We start from the raw sequence: 19,792 nt of genomic DNA on the forward strand, positions 1-19,792 counted from the left end.
CATAATTATGTGAAAGAACATTTTATACTTGATAACGACGTATATGCATTTTCATTATTCAACAAACAACGTAAAGATTTAGTACCTTAAAATTTGTGAAAGTATAAATTTTGTTGGCCTTATTTTGTAGGATAGAGAAACAATATGGACAAATATTGCTTCTTAGCACAGGTGTAAATATTACTTAAGTCTCACAACATTATTTAGATCTGCACAAACACGTTTGTTTAACGTTTAATATTGATTATGTACCTGGGCAAAGTTACATTTTAACTTCCGCATTCCGGCCGCGAAACCCGATTATACAGAGGACAAAATGGCGGCGAAAGTTAAACTTGTAGTGAAAAATATTTAGATTTAAATTTTGGAAAAAAAGGTTATTAAAGGTTTGTTATTCACATTCTTAAATTATTACTTTCATCTAACAAAACAATGATTATTGTTTTAAGTTAAATGAGATTATATTGATCAAGTGGATCTTGAAGTTAAACATACACATTCAATCAAAAAATTAAAATACAACAATCTTCTTAATGATTCGTTAATTAAACGTCTAGGAAAATTAGATAACTATCTCCTTTTTTCCTTTTAATTCACTAAATAAAAACATGGAAAAAATTAGCATAAATTATCTACAAATAATAGTATTTAAAGTTGAATTCAAATTGATACGGATTGAAAGAGAAGTGGGAAACATGTTATAACCTGTTTGTTTATACAACTTTGAAGATTGAAGGTTAAATATCCCAGTTTATCATTGTGTACAGATATAACAAGTATATACGAGTATATCTTATCGTTCTTTTAAAACTCACTGACATTTTATTGCAAATTTTCGAGCTTTCATAGATAATTTAAAAAGAAAATGTAGGACAAAAAAATGTAGTATCACAGCAAAAATCAGTCGTTCCTTAATTTCTTTTTAAATTTTTATAAAATCTTAGAACATTTTTTCCCAAGTTTAATTTCCTTTAAATTTGTTTAATCAATTTAAGTTATGAAGCTTTAAAGAACAATTTGGTAATCGGAATATAAATTAAAAAAAAACAAACAAAAAAAACAAAACAACTTCTATAACTGATTTTAACTGACAAATCATTATACTGAGTAAAAGGAAATGTTGTCTATGAGCTTTTTAATATGTAAATTATTCTTTTGATTATTATGCCCCCATTTCGAAGAAAAGGGGGTATATTGCTTTGCACTTGTCGGTCCGTCGGTCCGTCGGTCCGTCGGTCCGTAGACCAAATAGTTTCCGAGTGATAACTAAAGAACCCTTAGGCCTAGGAACTTCAAACTTGGTATGGTGATTGGTCATGACCAGTAGATGACCCCTATTGATTTTGGGGTCAAGGGGTCAAAGGTCAAGGTCACATTGACCTTGAAAGCAAAAACGGTTTCCGATCAATAACTAAAGAACCTTAAGGCCTAGGAACTTCAAACTTGGTATGGTGATTGGTCATGATCAGTAGATGACCCCCTATTGATTTTGGGGTCAAGGGGTCAAAAGGTCAAGGTCACATTGACCTTGTAAGCAAAAACGGTTTTCCGATCAATAACTAAAGAACCTTAAGGCCTAGGAACTTTCAAACTTGGTATGGTGATTGTCATGATCAGTAGATGACCCTATTGATTTTGGGGTCAAGGGGTCAAAGTTCAAGGTCACATTGACCTTGTAAGCAAAAACGGTTTCCGATCAATAACTAAAGAACCTTAAGGCCTAGGAACTTCAAACTTGGTATGGTGATTGGTCATGATCAGTAGATGACCCCTATTGATTTTGGGGTCAAGGGGTCAAAGGTCAAGGTCACATTGAACTTGAAAGCAAAAACGGTTTCCGATCAATAACTAAAGAATCTTAAGGCCTAGGAACTTAAAACTTGGTATGGTGATTGGTCATGACCAGTAGATGACCCCTATTGATTTTGGGGTCAAGGGGTCAAAGTTCAAGGTCACATTGACCTTGAAAGCAAAAACGGCTTCCGATCAATAACTAAAGAACCTTAAGGCGTAGGAACTTCAAACTTGGTATGGTGATTGGTCATGATCAGTAGATGACCCCTATTGATTTTGGGGTCAAGGGGTCAAAGGTCAAGGTCACATTGACCTTGTAGGTGAAAACGGTTTCCAATCAATAACTAAAGAACCTTAAGGCCTAGGAACTTCAAACTTGGTATGGTGATTGGTTATGACCAATCAGATGACCCCTATTGATTTTGGGGTTAAGGGGTCAAAGGTCAAGGTCACATTGACCTTGAAAGCAAAAACGGTTTCCGATCATAATGAAAAGAACCCTTAGGCCTAGGGACTTCAAAACTTGAGATGGTGATTGGTCATGATCAGTAGATGACCCCTATTGATTTTGGGGTCAAGGGGTCAAAGGTCAAGATCACATTGACCTCTTAGGTAAAAACGGTTCCGGTCAATAACTAAAGAACCCTTAGGCCTAGGAAACTTCAAACTTGGTATGGTGATTGGTCATGACCAGCAGATGACCCTTATTGATTTTGGGGTTAAGGGGTTAAAGGGCAAGGTCACATTGACCTTGTAGGTAAAAATGCTTTCCGATCAGTAACTTAAGAACCCTTATGCCTAGGAACTTCAAAACTTGGTATGGTGATTGGTCATGACCAGCAGATGACCTATTGATTTTGGGGTCAAGGGGTCAAAGGTCAAGGTCACATTGACCTTGTAGGTAAAAACGGTTTCCGATCAATTAACTAAAAACGCTTAGGCCTAGGAACTTCAACCTTTGTGTGATGATTGGTCATTACTAGCAGATGACCCCTATTGAGTCTAAGGTGAAGGGGTCAAAGATCAAGGTCACATTGACCTTGTAAGTAAAAACGGTTTCTGATCAATAACTCAAGAACACTTAGGCCTAGGAACTTCAAACTTGGTATGGTGATTTGTCATGACCAGCAGATTACTCCTATTGATTTTGGGATTAAGGGGTCAAAAGTCAAGGTCACAATGACCTTGTAAGTAAAAACGGTTTCTGATCAATAACTAAAGAACGCTTCGGCCCAGGAACTTCAAACTTGGCATGGTGATTGGTCATGACCAGCAGATGACCCCTATTGATTTTGGGGTCAAAGGTCAAGGTCACATTGACCTTGTATGTTAAAACGGTTTCCGATCAATAATAAGAGAACCCTTAGGCCTAGGAACTTCAACCTAGGCATGGTGATTGGTCATGACCAGCAGATGACCCCTATTGATTTTGGGGTCAAGGGGTCAAAGGTCAAGGTCACATTGACCTTGTAGGTAAAAACGGTTTCTGATCAATTTACTAAAAACGCCTAGGACTAGGAACTTCAAACTTTGTATGATGATTGGTCGTGACCAGCAGATGACCCCTATTGAGTTTTGGGTCAAGGGGTCAAAGGTCAAGGTCATGACCAGTAGATACTTTATAACCCTTATTAATTGTTTGATCACTGGGTCAGAAGTCATGCATAATAACCTTATCACATGACTAATTGGCTGCTGATAGGGGGCATACATGTTTTACAAACATATCTTGTTTAATTTGGTTTGATATTACATTAGTAATGTAGTAATCACCAAGAGTTAAAATGAAGTAATTATAATTTTACATTCTAGAATTAATAATGGAAGTTTCTGGCAAGCGACAAGATAAATTGACACATTCGGTATCACATGGGTCTGCTGAAGATTTTGTATTATTCTGTATCCCATGTGATAGAGATGGTGAACGGGAACCAGCTAAAGGGTTTTGTACAACTTGCAATGAACATCTTTGTAAAACCTGTTACAAACATCATAAGAAACCAGCACCTTTACGCAATCATGTTCTTCTTGACGAATACTCCATGCCAACAACACCCACCGCTTCATTATCTCAAGACGACTTCGATAGTTGTGATGATCATCAAGACAAAAAACAGAAATATTACTGCAGAGATCACGACATTGTTGTTTGCAGTGTTTGTGTCACATTAGATCATAGGACCTGTAAGGTGGAATACATACCTAAACTTTCAAAACATATTCTAGACAGTGAGGAACTCAATGAGTTAATGGCGGAAATAGAATCACTTGAGAATGTTTGTAAATTAAGGATAAAGCGAGCAAAAGATGAGATAAAAGCCATTTCTGAAAATCATGATAAGGTTATAAAGGCAATTCATCAATTCAGAAAGGAAATTAATACACGTTTGGACGATATGGAAACGATTGTGGTCAAGGACGCGGAGAGAATCTCTGATAAAAAACAAATATATTTGAAGAGTTTGTCAACAGATATAGAAGACATAAAAGACGAAACAGTAAAGAAACAAGTATGCTTAGATAACCTGATACAAAGGAACTGTCTTGACAAACTGTATGTTGAAATGAAAGTAGCCAAGAAACGACTTGTAGAAATGAAGATGAAGGCAAAACAACATAGTCGAATAAACAATAATGAAACAGTAAGCTTTGTCAAACATCAGGCAATTATTGATGTGTTAGAAAAATATAAGCAGTTAGGTGAAATTGTATCTGTTAAATCATCCGATAGTGAAAATGTTGCAATGATGAAAGATACATCAATACCGCCTGAGGATCAGACTCTAAATCTTGAAGTTGTCGAGGACATAAATGTGAAATCCGCATCGGATAAGAAAAACTGTGACATAAAGGGGATAGAGGTTATTCAGCCGGATAAGATCGTGGTTTGTGATTATAATAACAAGAAAGTAAAATATTATGATACAGTGCAGAAGAAAACTGTTTCGGAGATGAAACTAAATAATTCACCGCATGATGTTGCAGCTATCACAGATGTTAGATTTGTCGTGACTGTACCTAGTGATAGAAGCGTCCATTTCATGTCACTAAAGAATCAACACATAGTTTCTGATCGTAAGGTGAATATCAATGAAACATGTCGTGGTATTGCTTACAGCAATGATAAGCTTGTTGTGTCATGTAATTTTAATCCAGGAAAAGTTTTAGTTCTTGACCTTCAAGGTAAAATATTGCAAAGTTTTAGTGGAGATAATAGTCTGTTCTGCTTTCCTCGTTATGTCACCGTGAATACAGCTGGAACGTCTATATATGTTAGTGACTGGGGTTTATCTGTGAAGGCTGTAAAACAACTAGACTGGCAGGGGAACGTTATAAATACCTATCAACCGGGGAGAGGAGGTCTACGAGATATTTGTGAATTAGATGATGGCACATTTCTTGTTTGTTTGAATCAAAATAGTGACAATTTACGTACAATATCAGACGACTGTAAGCCGTGTAAAATAACGATAAATGAGAAGCTTGGTAGATGGTACCCTAGTGCTGTTGCATACTGTAAGAAAACTAGAAAACTATATGTGTCTTTTTCTGAAACAGATGGAATTAACGCGTCATGTATAAAAGTTTTTAAGGTTCAATGGTGAAACTTATAAAATAAAGACATTTATGATGAATGAACTCAATTTATTTGTATTGTTCATAAAAAGTCTTCATTGACAAAATAATGTACATGCATGTGTTTATGAGAGAGCTAACTATATTTATATACCGCATTATTTAATGATGACTGTGTGAATTGTATAAAAAAAAATTGACCAATTAATATTATAAAATATATTCCGAGTTTTACTTCTCTTTTGTTTTATGCCTTAAATCATTGTTTATCGTAATAAAATATCTGTATTACTCACACCTTTGGAAATTATATTGTAAATATAAGTAAGTTTTACTTACTTTCATTAGAAATGCAGCGAGCAAGTACAGCACGGGTCATCTAACTAAACTGAAATGCCCATGATATACTATGAGGAATTGAATAAAGAATTAATGAGATATTTGTTTTGAATTGTAACTTTGTTAAAGATTTTCCTTGCCCATTACTGTTAACATGTTATATGATAAACAAGATCAACAAGAAAAGGCGGCGTTCAATGAGCGCAACCCCCACACGACCCAGCAACAAAAACCATCGAAAACAGGACAGGGCACAAGGGAGAGCACGGACAGGCTTATCACTAAAATATAACATAAAAAATAATAGTAACCGGCAAGGAAATCAAAATAAAAGAAAATAAATAAATAATTGATTAAGATACACCTATGAAACTTTGGTCTAATGCTTGGGGGCGCAGACTGTACACCTTGCACTTTATAGTGCTGTCCATGAACAGGCTCAGTAAAACCGAGTCTGCAGCATTTTCAGTTTTGCAGTTATGTGCGTTCTTAATAGCTTCCATGTACTCATTTATTTCGGGTGTACACATTACATCCTTTTATATTCAGCATATCCAAATCTGAAAGTAAGAAATGAATAAAAAGTAGTGTTGATCATTAGCTACTGTTTGATTTTCATGTTGAATATGTTGAAACATATATGACTTGTATCATATTTTGATGCCGTCTCACATGGATTGGATACACTTTTAGTTAAAACTCACCATAAATGATCATATATATACGTAAACATTTTATTAAAATGAAGAATTTCATAGAGCCTACTATTTATTATACAAAGTGTGTATATTCTTTGACAGAAAGGTTATCAAAATGAAATATTTTGTTAAATTTAAATTGTTCTAAAAAGTATTTTTGTTTAAACTAAATATTTATAGAAGATATTTCTCATTTGAATTATAAACATATGCCCAACTCACAATATTGCAGCACATATTCTTTCATATCCTGAAAGACAAACAAGCTGTATTTTGATTGTGTTTATTCTTTATTGTGTTTATTTTGATTGTGTTTATTCTTTATTATGTGTTTCTATTAGGTTATTATATGGATAGTAATTGTTTAGTATTGTAAGCACACACTTTTTTAAACATTATACGTGCAAATAGGTTGTGTTTACTCTACAAATGTCATTAACTTGAAACTAATACCTTTGAAAATGAACTCGGATTAAATAGAAAAAGTTATATATTAATTACAGAACCTTTAAGAGCGTAAAATACACGTCGACACCTGCATGTCTTTAATTTCGTCCTTACTTCAAGTCGTAAGATCTTGTCATTCAAACAAACAATTATTACCAACAAGTAAAAACCGTTATATTGAGTCAAATTTGAACAAAATACTGTTCGGTCGTACTTTTATGCTGATCTTTATCCTTTATCTTGAAATAGAAAAACATGACAATTTAATAAAGCACGTGCGCGAATCTTTTTATTTGGCGAATAATACATTTGAAAATTGAATAAAATTGAACGTTTTAACGATTTACTCATACGTGTAGAGCTTAACAGTTAATGTGAAATATAATAAAAGAAAAACATAAAAGAACAAAGGAAAAAACACAACAACACAATGCTCATCATCGTCATCATCATCGTTATCATAAATTCGTCGACGTCGAAGCGCTGGCAATTCGAACACATCCTCATTGAAAAGCGTCGTATTTGAATGGTCTTCAATGGCCGAGTGGTTAATATTATCAATTTCAAATAACTTGCCATTCACAGATGGGACTTTGAATCTCGCTAGAAACCTTTAGTTCTTTCAAGTGATGATGCTTTCCGGCTAGCTTAGGGTACAGAAGGGCACCTAATCTCTTCCTTCAGCAGTAAAGATGGAAACAAACCAAAATGTGGTAAGATCATACCAAATGATTATTTGAAAAATAAATTTTAATTTTTACATCGGCTGCTGTTAATTTATGTTGCGATACATAGTCAATAAATGTGTTCGTAAGAGTGACAAGTTTATTCAATTTATCGAACACATTTTATTCCGGACGGCTCGTTAGCTTATAATCATTAAGGAACGTGACATTTCATTCATTTTAAGATAGCCTTGTTTACAGAAAAAATACTTGCGCTAAACTCAAACACTCAAAATCATAAGCACGAGTTAATGATATGTATATTAATTGACCTATTTGATCGCATGTTTTTATTTTTCTAAGACAAAAATGTTTAAATGCATATACTAGTAAACCCGGTGTTATTGTTTCACTAAGTCGGTCTTTGCAGATAAGTCGCCAAGTAATGTATTGGTAAGACTGGTAGATTAATCTCCCTTCGTTTTCTGCTTGATTGAAGCATTTATTTATATATAAATTTTAATGTCAGAAGATCTTTCATTTTTTGGTAAAATAAAAAAAAACCTCCACATTTCATTTATAAAATATTTTCTTTCAGACACAAGTTATAATTTTATTAATAAATCAAAAATATATACAAATAATAACTGTTGTTCATATTTACATTTTAACCTAGTATATGATAATGATAAAACTGTAAAAGTATTGTAAGTTACAGTACAATACAAACACAAACACACCTAGTAGCTTAATAAAAATAAACAAACATTTTTCTCATATTTTTACCAATAGAATAAGATCTAGATATAGTATTGGGTGGTGATAAAAACTTAAAAAGATTTAAACAAAAATAATTGTTTTCGCTTTTCATAAATTTTACTGTGCATATCTCACTCTTGACGAAAACGAATAGTGAGGTTACTTAGTGTGACTGATTCCATAGAAGTAAACGCTATCCCTCTTAGTGGCTGAAATTATGTTTTACGTTTTTTACACCGTGCCAATTTAACGAGATAGTATAAAAGGCACATTATGTCTCATAGACCAAGAACATACTTCTTTAAACATGGCAAACATGATTTTTGAGTTTTTAAATTATGGTTTTGGAGAATGTTTGATGTTTGTTACCTGAAAAATAGCGCTAAATATGAAATATAATTTGATATAAAAGTAGCAAAATGTACACAAAAGTAGTTTTTGGACTACCAAATACTAAATCACTTTAACTGTACTTATGTCGATAAAGCAACAGAATAAAAAGATGATCCAGATTACATGCCATTGAGTAACTTTTTGGAAATTTTAACTTACATATTTTTTTATAAATAAATGCATACAATACACGTATGTTCCAAAATATAAATGACACATTTTTCGCTGCGTCACACTGTTCTATAAAATTAGTTACAGCTGTGTTTTTATTCATAATGGCTAATCTCCAACATTCAATATTTAAAAGTCTTTTTTTAAACAAGACACCGGCAAGTGACAATTAACAGCCAAGATAGAGTTTTATTACAAGATGGGGTTTCACATTGGTGGCGTGTGCAAATTATGATGATGCTGATTCCGAAGATCGCCGCCAGGTGGCACTCTGCAAGGAAAAGGAAAGTTTTAGAATTTGTGTCTTACTTTATTTTAACAAGTTATACCAGATACTTTTGGTAAAGAAAATATATCTTTCTATGAAACATGGACAACCACAGCGAAAGGCAAACATACAAAAAAATGAAAATAAAAAGAAATAAATACATATTAAACATCAACAAACAAATAGTTTATAATATAGAAACGATAGTCAAGGCGGAACTTTTATGTCGCGTAAATTGTGTGTAAATTATTCTACATGGTTGAGATTATTGATTCTATCTTCCTTACAGTAATTTAATTGGTTTGTTCTATGAACATTTAAATAAAATCAAAACATAAATTGAAATGGGTGACTTTAATAATTAGCAAAATACATTAAAATACACAACAAAGTTCTTTTTCTAAAACCAGAACAATAAACAAAAACAATCACTAACCTGTCAGAAAGTCCAGAGTGCGGTAGCCTAGTGGTTAAGGTGTCTGCGTCTCAACCCAGAGATCATGGGTTCGAGCCCTACTCGGGCCACGACCATGTTTCTTCATATGACACCAGTACTGGTTGGTTCCAGGAAGCGGACTCGAAAGTGATTATTATAAGTTGCAAGAACTTGTTTCGCAATCGAGCATAAATAAATACAAGTAAAATGGTTTCCTGCGGGGAACATTTTTAATGATATAAAGATATTTCATTTAACTATTTTCAACATTGTTTAGGGGGGATAAATAAACGTTTGTATCAGGAATATAGTTGACAATGATCGATCAATATAGAAGAAGGTCTTTGGAAATTGGTGACCGTTGATGACCGGAGAAGGTCGAACATAAAACAATTATTTCTTTTTAAGAAAATGATTAAATAGGCCTACCATTTTATGAATAATTCCGAGCAAAAAAATAAATAAAGTAAACACACAAGTTTTCGCAGAAAATATCTCTATTTATTATGGCAGATGCCACTACAAATATTTTAATTTTGTAGATTTTCAGTATAAACAATTTATTGTTTGTAACATTTTGAGATACATATTAAAGAAACATCGATAATTTTCAAACACATCATTCAAGTTTTTCCACCTTAAACGGTAACATAATTATAGAAAATTAAAAATATCACGTAATAGTTTTTTGTTCTTAATTAGGTGTTATTCTGACTTATTCCCTAGAGGATTATCCGTAACGTACCGGCAAACGGTATTTAGCCAGGTTTTCGAAAAGGTCAAATAACCAATCATGTACGGTTTACAGATCACATGCTCCTCCATGTACCGAAAACAGGTCACGTGCTCCTCCATGCCTCAAAAGTTAAACGCGTACCAATACCCTGCGGTCTGGAGACCGCAGGGAATGATTAAATTTAAAAGTCAAGAGTATCTAAGAGCGTGAGAATACCAAAAATCTTGCATGGATTTCTCATGAAGCGCCATACCACCAAGAAATGGCGGTATATCTCACGTGGCATTCTGACGTAATCGTTTGTTCAAGTCTACCGCAACACTGTCATTTATCGGCATGTGATTGTAGTAACGTAAAGCAGCATTGCTTCCAGTCTTATGTAATTCTGTTTTCGAACCACACCTTTAAGAATATTGAATAAAATACAGTCATATAAGCTACAGTATATTTTACTTTTCGGATCGAAATTGCAATAGGAGAGATGAATCAATATCAATATCGGAAATATTACAACTACTGATTCTTTGTTTCAGTTTAAACGTATTTCATTATAAATAAAATCGAGTTTGGTAGAATTGTTCTAATTGGTATACTATATATTAAACAAAAAGATCCCTAAGCTTTTCAACCACTCAGGATATTTAGATGACATTTCAACCCCTTGACTCTTAAAGATCCTGTAACACATTTTTATATATCATATTAAATATAATGCTTAAATACAGATTTATCAATAATATAAGTTCCAAAAAGCATTGTTTGTAAAGATAGTACCTTATTTAAATTTCATGTTAATAATGGGAGGTACATTTTCAAGAAGAAATAAATGCATACATTTTAATGATTATAAATAATGTGGACAAATATTTGCAGTACATATTTTAAATATTCTTCAATGTTTGAAAATTGTTTTAGGAGCATGAATATGTACACTATGTATTTCACTTAAATGTGGTAACAACCTTAATTAAAACATACAGGATCTTTAAACCCCTTTTCACCCCTAATGGATAGGACCTTACAATTGTTTTACCTCAATAAACTGCATTTAGCTAAAGTATAGTTAATCATAATTATATTTTATCATAATAACTTTACTTCAACGTTAAAAGCTAAATTTTCTTGAAAAATATCATTTTTTCTCTGTACCCTGTGGCCTCACAAATGTTCTACAGTATTTGCTGTATTAAGCCTAGTAAGTATTCTTAATATTTTTAGTTACATTGTTTAGTACAGTACTTCAATTTAAAAGCTTAATTTACTGTAAAATTATCAAAGATGTATTTTACCTGTACCCTGGCCTCATAAATGTTTATCTATCTTTGCTGCTAACTCCTCCCTCACAAAAATGTCTGAATGCTGCAAGCTGGCATGTTGTAAATGACGTCCTGTGACGTCATAAAAATTAACAACATTATATAGATAATAAGTTGTTTGTTTTTTTCTTGAGAAAAAAAGGAGATTTGTTTTTTGCTTAAAAAATTGATTATCGTCAAATCGAGATAATATATATCAAATAGTTATATACCATTCAAGGAAATAATAATACAGTGTAGTAATACGACTACAACTGCTGCTGCTTTTTCTACTTTCATATTTTCTTTTATTCCTTGAAAGTTAAGCAATTTACCAATGAAAGAATATGGTTGATGACAAAATTAAAATGAATAAAGTTGAACAATTGAACGTTGTTTTTTTTTTTCGTGTTTCAAATTTTTTGCACGTCTCACTCCTAAACGAATTGGTTAGAGTTTGTAATTCTGCATTAATGAAATTGAATCTGTATGGCACGACGCAGTAGCATGATTTAGTATAATTTAAACAGCATGCGTCCAGATCCATGATGAATGTAATATAAATGTTGAAATTTATTTAAAAATGAAATATTGTGAAGTGAAAAAAAATCACCTTGCAAACGGCATTTCGAATCCAAGCAAATTATTGCCGAAAAGGAGATATAATTAAAAAAAAATATCCATTCATACGTTAAGCACGCAGTAGAAATATAGTGATCCTTACTGCAAAACAGTCAATAATCGCACATAGCATGTAAAGCATTTCTTGTATCTTGAATATTTTTTATTAAAACATTAGAACATTGTTTTCACGCTTGATTTTCTCTTAATATTCTGGCTCATCTGGAGCATGCATGTATAATTCTGATGAACAAACACGAACCTGCTGAGCGACTGATATTATATTCTCAAACAACAAAGTACCACCTTTACTTTGCAGAACCACTTTTTTCGGGCATTAATCCAGTACTAATACCAGTACTAGTGAGAATACCAGTACTTGAGAATCAGTACCAGTACTTGCACAATGATTGCAGTACGTAGTGTAATACCAGTACCAATAATGCATGTCCGTCTTCTACTTATAAAATGTTTTTTCGTTATTATTCATTAATTCAGCTGTCACTGACTCTTCTAAGCAATATTTCCCTCATAATTCTAAGTACAGTAAATTTTGAAATACATTTATTGTTGTATAGCTATTGTGAATATGTAATGAGTAAGCGACTGAGGTAATAATTATCATCTATAAGTTGAAATCTTCAAAATGATGTTTTGCCATAAAATCACTGGTTTTTCGTTTAAGAAGATCAAATGATGTTTCTATAAGAAGAAAATCTAATCTTAAAAATGTAATGTAATAAGACATACATCAATTAAATACATTTCTCATAAATTAAAAATATGATATATTATCAATAAAGAAAAGTTTTTAAACTATTTAGCTATTCTTTATATTAGCTAGGAGATGTTCCAACTTGTACAAGTTTCATTTCATTTCATTGCTCCCTACCATAGCTTAATTGAAATTGCAGTCTGTTAATATCCTTCGTTTAAAATTTAATACGGCTTGAACCGGTTTTTGTTTTGTGGGTGGGTGATTCTTTTCATACTTATATATTAACATTTAGAAAAGATTTTAAGAAAAACAAATGCTTAATAAAAGAATTCCATCCAAGTTTGTGCCGTAGCCCCATGGTTAATAAAGAAGAATATTGTAAGCTATAAAAAATTAACAATTACAAATACTGATAAAATAATATTGCATCATTTTTGTATTTCGAAAGAAAATCGTTTAGAAATCTATAATAAAGTAAAAAAGAACTGAGTCTTACCATTTTAATGGGTTTTGTTGTTGTTAAGGTTACTTACTAACTTAATCGTAGATTTCTGATCATAGGCAGGTTAAAGGACGCTTATGCAACTGTTTGCCTACTATGAAACTTCCAAGTTACACGGACATGTTAAGATATCTACATTTGATTTAAACATTCTCAATTTATTATAGAAATTCAATTTGATTAGTTTGTATTGTTCTAATACTTTCTTCCAATTAATGTCCAAGAACATAATCTACACTTAGAGTCACATTTTCAGTAAAGAAATGCTATTTTAGTCACGCTAGAAATTATTAATATAAAACTCAAATGATATCGAGGACGAATTCCACTTTGTTTTAGTTTGCCCTTTTTATCATGAAGACAGGAGAATATACTCGTATATTCCTAGATTCTACTTTACCAAGTATGTTTAAATTTATAGAACTACTAAATTCAAAATGTAAAAAGACAATCTTGCAATTTATTGTATTAAATGCTTTAGACAGAGAACTGACCAATTAAATAACGTATAAATCCTTTTTGTTATTATTATAATATCAATGTCATAATAGTCCTATGAAAGATATATGTACTCTGATAACATGCTTACTCAGATCACGCTCAACTGTTGAATTTAGAAAAATATCTGTTGCAAAGTCTATTTATAATTTATATGATTTGTGAGATTATTGTATGTTATGACAATGAGCTGTATGCTTAAGTCTTTAATAAAACTTTTGTTCTGTTCTAATAAATATTTTCTTTCTTTCATTGATGCATGAGCCGTGCATTCCATGCATTCGTGTCTAAAATTGTTGTTCGTTTGACCAGAAACTTATGAGCTGCGTCATGACAAAACCAACGTAATTGGTTTGCGACCAGCATGGATCCAGACCAGCCTGCACATCCGCGCAGTCTGATCAGGATCCATGCTGTTCGCTTACAAACCCTATAACAAGTAGAGAAACTGATAGCGAACAGCATGGATCCTGATCAGACTGCGCGGATACGCAGGCTGGTCTGGAGACTGGATCCATGTTGGTGTAAAACGCATTACGTTGGTTTTGTCATGACGTGGCTCATAAAATATGTATTTTAACGCCTCTGGTTTGACAATTATTACAAATAATAAATTCAATTAAAAAACTCTTTTCAATTATTTTTTGAAAATATTTCTTTCGCATTGACATTATCTATTAGATATTGATATGCTATTTCGATTTCTTGATTTATAGGCACCAACCATTTCATGTAGTTTTAAAATTTCATTTTCAGTTTTTTCTACACCTATGAGATGTTGTTTAAAGTAAATGAAAACCAAATAATGTGAAAGAAAATGAAAACAATTTGTACTGAAAATACATTACATATATTTTGAACTTGAAATAAGAGATAATTGTATTACAATATGTTTCTTAAAGATAAGTTGTCATGCCTAATTTAATTGTTAAAGATATCAGTTTACTCTGTATTATTTTCACCACATGACTGATTTAATTGCGGTATTCACAATCGGTATTGAATAATTGAACTTGTACGCAAAACTGAAAGATCATCGTTTTCTTTCTTTTATACCTTTTTTGATAACGTTTGCAAAGTCATGAATTTTTAAAAAAAAAGACTTATATGTTAAAGAATTGAAATTAAATTTAAAAAATGATGTTTTGACTTTGTGTCGGGAAAATAACTGTAAACGACTCACATTTTAGTATAGAATATCCTATCACGTAAAATCATGTATTTTGAACCACACTGAGCTGTGAGATTTGAACAGCAAGTGCTGGTGAAACCCATTAATAGAAAAATGTAAGTAAAAGTAAAAAGTAAATGAGTATAAGTAAAATATTTTTTGTTATGACAATCTGATAAAAATCAGCTTCGTATTAACACTACGCATGAGAATCTGACGGCCACAAAAAGCAGGTCACCTTCTCGTAACATTACAAACAGCTAATCATTGGCGAGCTTTCAAAATTTTTAAACCGATGCAGTTTTAAATTTTAATTGCCGAGAAACCAAGATAGTGTAGGTAATTTTCACGATTTCAAAAATAAACATAGAATTGTCCATAAAGCCGGCATTTTAATTGACAAAACAATCTTGCCCATCAAAACTTTAGTGTGTTATTTCCAGTGTTTCTGTTTCAAAATACTTTAAACAATGTTTTCTCTCTGAATAATCTGTATGCCTTTCTGTAAAGGATGGTTTCATTGCATGGCGAAAAATAGAATTTTTCGGGAATCCGAATCATAATGAAAGCGAGACAAATATGGTGCAATCAGTTCTACATGCAAGAAATAACTTAAGTAAAACATATTTTGTCGTATGATAACTTAAGTTTGATAATTGTTTATGTTTATTTAATCACATCAATCAAAAGCGTGGTGGTCAGTTACAAATAGCACCACCTTCTCTTCCATCCATGGTTCTTAACTTATAATAATAAATATTTGAATTCTAAATTGGGAAACACTATGAAACTAATATTTGTTGCTTAATGATTGTGATAAGAATTTCATTCTGTAACTAAGTACAACAGACTTATTGTTCAATTTTAAGGACCTTAGAAAGTTTGCGAAATGTATTTTGTCTTTTCATCCTAGAATAAGTCATGCAATCTGAGTCTGTTTTTTTTTAAGTACATGTAATTGTTTTCGATGATGAGGTCAGACAATAAAACCCAATACATATGGATATTTTTATTAATTGTCATACGTTTCTACTTATTGACACTAAAATTTGCTTTGGTTCTTTAAAATATATTACATTAAACTGAAACCCAAAGTAACAGATAAAAGATGAATACAAATTATAAAATGGGACCCTGAAAGACTTGTCCAGAACGGCAGAAGATGAAGTATCTATAAGATCGCGATCGGTGATCATGTTCATAGCCGGCCTTTTGTTTTTCCACGGACGGCGTGCCAAGTGCTTTTATTTACCCACAAAAGTTGTGCCACGTGCGTTTTTTTCCTACCCACTAAAGTCATGTCAAAATCGTTCTTTTCTGTCCATCGAAGACGTGATGAATGCGTTGTGTTTTTATCTATATACTCTTGCAACAAAATGGATGGTGTACCTAATGAAGTTCTATCCACGGACGCCTTAATCAGCAATATGCAATACATAGATATTGTTGCAGTTTATACTGATAATTCTAAATCATTTGCAGATATCAACTTTTGTCACCTTATGTGAAACAAATAAAATATTATTGCATGACGATGGGCTGAATATCAAAATTAAGACACATGTTTAACTATATTAATTATGTATTACCTTAATAACTCATGGGTTTTCAATAATAAAGACTGAAAAATGTAATAAAAGATCAAGTAGTGTCTGTTAATACAAATGTAACAATAGTTATAAGTGAAATATTAAAAACGTCAATAGTTCGATAAGGTTTTACCATATGACCGTAAACAAGAACATATCATCATTGTAAACTAAACAGTACAAAATACTTGAATTACAATACATTGAACTCCAATTAAAGGAACAACTTTTCACTATGATTCAGCTATAACAAGTATGAGAGAGTTTACATTTCAATACTACTGATACCACCTGAATTGACAAATATTATTACTTTGGTTATTCAAGTCAGTCCATGTCGTTGTAGATTTGTAATTTAAGGAAAGGGTTCCTGGTTAAACGCTTTTCTCAACAATTGAAATCATAACAGCTAATCGATTAAAAACCACTGGAAACTATTTATCTAGTCTTTCGTACTTAGTAAGAAATATTCCGACCGTCTAAATTTCATTTGACTGATGTTTAAATGAAGACGCATGCATTAATAGCAAAGAGTAGAGAAAACAGAATCCCTTAAGAAAGCTCAACACGGCAAACATGAAAATTTTGCAGGCTCGGCAAATCGCACTTTGCAACACCGCATTAATTTTAAAGTTTTAAGGTTATATATTTCAAGTAATTTGCAGCTTAAAATGTTTGCATTTTCATTTCAGATTTATAATGTTTAAAGATCGTCGACATTAAATACCCTAGCAGACATGGGAGATATTGCATTTCACTGACCTTTATCAAATATAGTATTGTGATATTCACATATTTTTGTCGATTTTATTGCGCTCTCGATAAACATCCTCTTTGAAATTTCATGGTTCTATTTGATCTCTTTTCTATTAAAGATTTTATTTGTCATATTTGTGATATTTGTAAGAGATATTACACTTTATTATGTTAGCATATTGTACATTTATTTAAGAAAAATGATTTTTATTGTATTCTCGTGTCTTAGTGCTTCATTCACAGTTTTGGTCAATAATGTATAAGCTGTAGCTTAGTTCAAATACTCAAATTTTGAGACATAAATTTTCAATTCTCTTCTTGAATATCTACTCAAATGTGATACAATTGGCATTAATTGGAAAAGACTTTACTTTCAATATAATTATTTTCTGTTTTTAACAGATACACGCACAAACTGAAACTACGTTCTACATCATGTTGTCTCTACAGCTATATTCTCACATAAATTTTTATAATAGGGTTTTCTTTAAAAAGATATTAAATAATTTTTACAAAGTTTGATCTTTCTAAAATTAATAAAATTATATATGGGATAAAAGTAAATCATATTTCAATATTTCATAGAAACCAATGTATTGTCTCGGTTCTGCATTACCTGTACCACCTTTTTTGGACAATAATCCAGTACTTTTACCAGTTCTAGCAATATTATGTGTGCGCTATTCAGTATCTGTACCAGTACTTGCAAAATGAGTACAGTACTAGTACTAACAAGGCATGTCTGTCTTGTACTGGTTAAATGATGTTTATTCATTAATTCAGCGGTAACTGACTCTTCTAAGCATTATTCTTAGTACATTGAATTACGAAAAGGTTATTAATTAGAATATTATCTTTGTTGTAAATATGTCATTAAGATAGCGACTGAGTTCATAATTATCATGTCTTCGTCAAAATGTTCAAAGTAACGTTTTTGCCATAAAACCACTGAAAATGCTAATCATTTCGTCTGCTTTTGGTAATCTAATGTTTTCAGTTTTTGAAAAAGATCATAATTTTATTACATTTCTGTAGGAAGGAAATATATCTATTGAAAGATTCCAGTTATCATACTTTTTAAAAAAAACCTAAATTTGTGAAATTATGCAAATACCAGTTTTGTTGTTTGTTTTTACTTAGGTTAAGATTCATGTTATTTTAGAAACCTCAGATTTATTGATTAAAGGGATACTATTATTACAGTTTTGTTTCTGATGTATAGAACTGAATACATTCCCTTGTTGCGTTGTTGATTGAACAATCCCAAAGCAACAATTTGTATTGTTTGATTTTATTAACCCGTCAATTACGTACTGATTACAGGGTCAATTCAATAATTAACAATCAACAATATATTAATCCTTTATAGATTTTCGGTAAGTCCTGCGAGATGTACGCTGTACGATGGAATTTAATTTAATTGGTATCTATGAACTAAGTGTACTGAGCGTTATAGCGCAATAGGATGAAACACAAGTTTATAATTTAAGTGTCATATGTGTTTTAAGTTGAAGACCAAGCTTTTTTCCTTATCAATATTTTCAACATTATCAAAGCTATGATTATTTGTTTCGTTGCTCCTTTTATTTTATCATGTATTAATTATGTGAAGACTATTCTCTCTTCTTTTAAAAAAAAAACAAAAACATGGTTTAAGAATTAATTTGTTTTTAAATTCATGCAGATTTAAATCAATAAATATCATTTAAATGACGTATTACACACCAGATATTGATTTCATGAAAATATACCGCATAAATAAAGAAAAAGAAAAAGTATACTAAAACAATGGGATAGAACCGAAGACCTCTTAATTAGATCGAGTATTGAAATGAGTGCTATAATGTATTCATAATTGCCAGGTCCATAAAATCAGCCTATAATAACGTGCAGAATCAGTGCAGCATGCCACGAGATTGGTGCCCCTTCTTATGGAATCTAAACGCGTGTATCACGTGTACAAAATTAAGGCATTTCTTAGTACCTACAAAACGTGCATTTTATTGTATTACGCAAAGTAAAAAAATAAATAAAATAAACCCCAACAAAACAACAACCCAGTATTTAACGTTGCATGAAAGAATCATAATTGTAATTGGGAGTTCCTTCCCTACATTTTTTTCACCAGCTGAATGTTAGTAAGATTATTTATGTTACTAATGGCATCCAAATTAAACAAGGATCTTAAAAATCACAAATGTATCAATTAAGTTATAACATTTATGAATTACATGGGTACTAGAAAAAGTATTAATCATTCAATTATTACAAATATGTCCTTAATAAAATGTAGATAACAAAAATTAATAACCAAGCCTTATAGCCATGAGTCATTATACAGTATGTGCCAAACATATGTG

The 19,792-nt window shown here is 31.7% G+C and overlaps 1 protein-coding gene across 1 annotated transcript; it reads left to right on the top strand.

The window, feature by feature from the left end:
• The first annotated feature begins 289 nt into the window (after positions 1–289).
• LOC132738478 (uncharacterized) lies at positions 290–5,692 on the top strand. Its single transcript, XM_060725980.1, has 2 exons — positions 290–386; positions 3,607–5,692. Exon 2 carries the CDS (start codon positions 3,615–3,617, stop codon positions 5,397–5,399), a length of 1,785 nt encoding a protein of 594 aa, XP_060581963.1. The 5' UTR covers positions 290–386; positions 3,607–3,614; the 3' UTR covers positions 5,400–5,692.
• Positions 5,693–19,792: the final 14,100 nt, after the last annotated feature.

Source organism: Ruditapes philippinarum, unplaced genomic scaffold (assembly GCF_026571515.1).
Source record: "Ruditapes philippinarum isolate M1 unplaced genomic scaffold, ASM2657151v2 ctg5987_1_1_1_1, whole genome shotgun sequence".
In the NCBI taxonomy this organism is placed as follows: Eukaryota; Metazoa; Mollusca; class Bivalvia; order Venerida; family Veneridae; genus Ruditapes; species Ruditapes philippinarum.

Excerpts from the sequence above, each read along its gene's own strand:
- LOC132738478 (XM_060725980.1), top strand. The coding sequence starts at position 3,615 with ATGGAAGTTTCTGGCAAGCGACAAGATAAATTGACACATTCGGTATCA.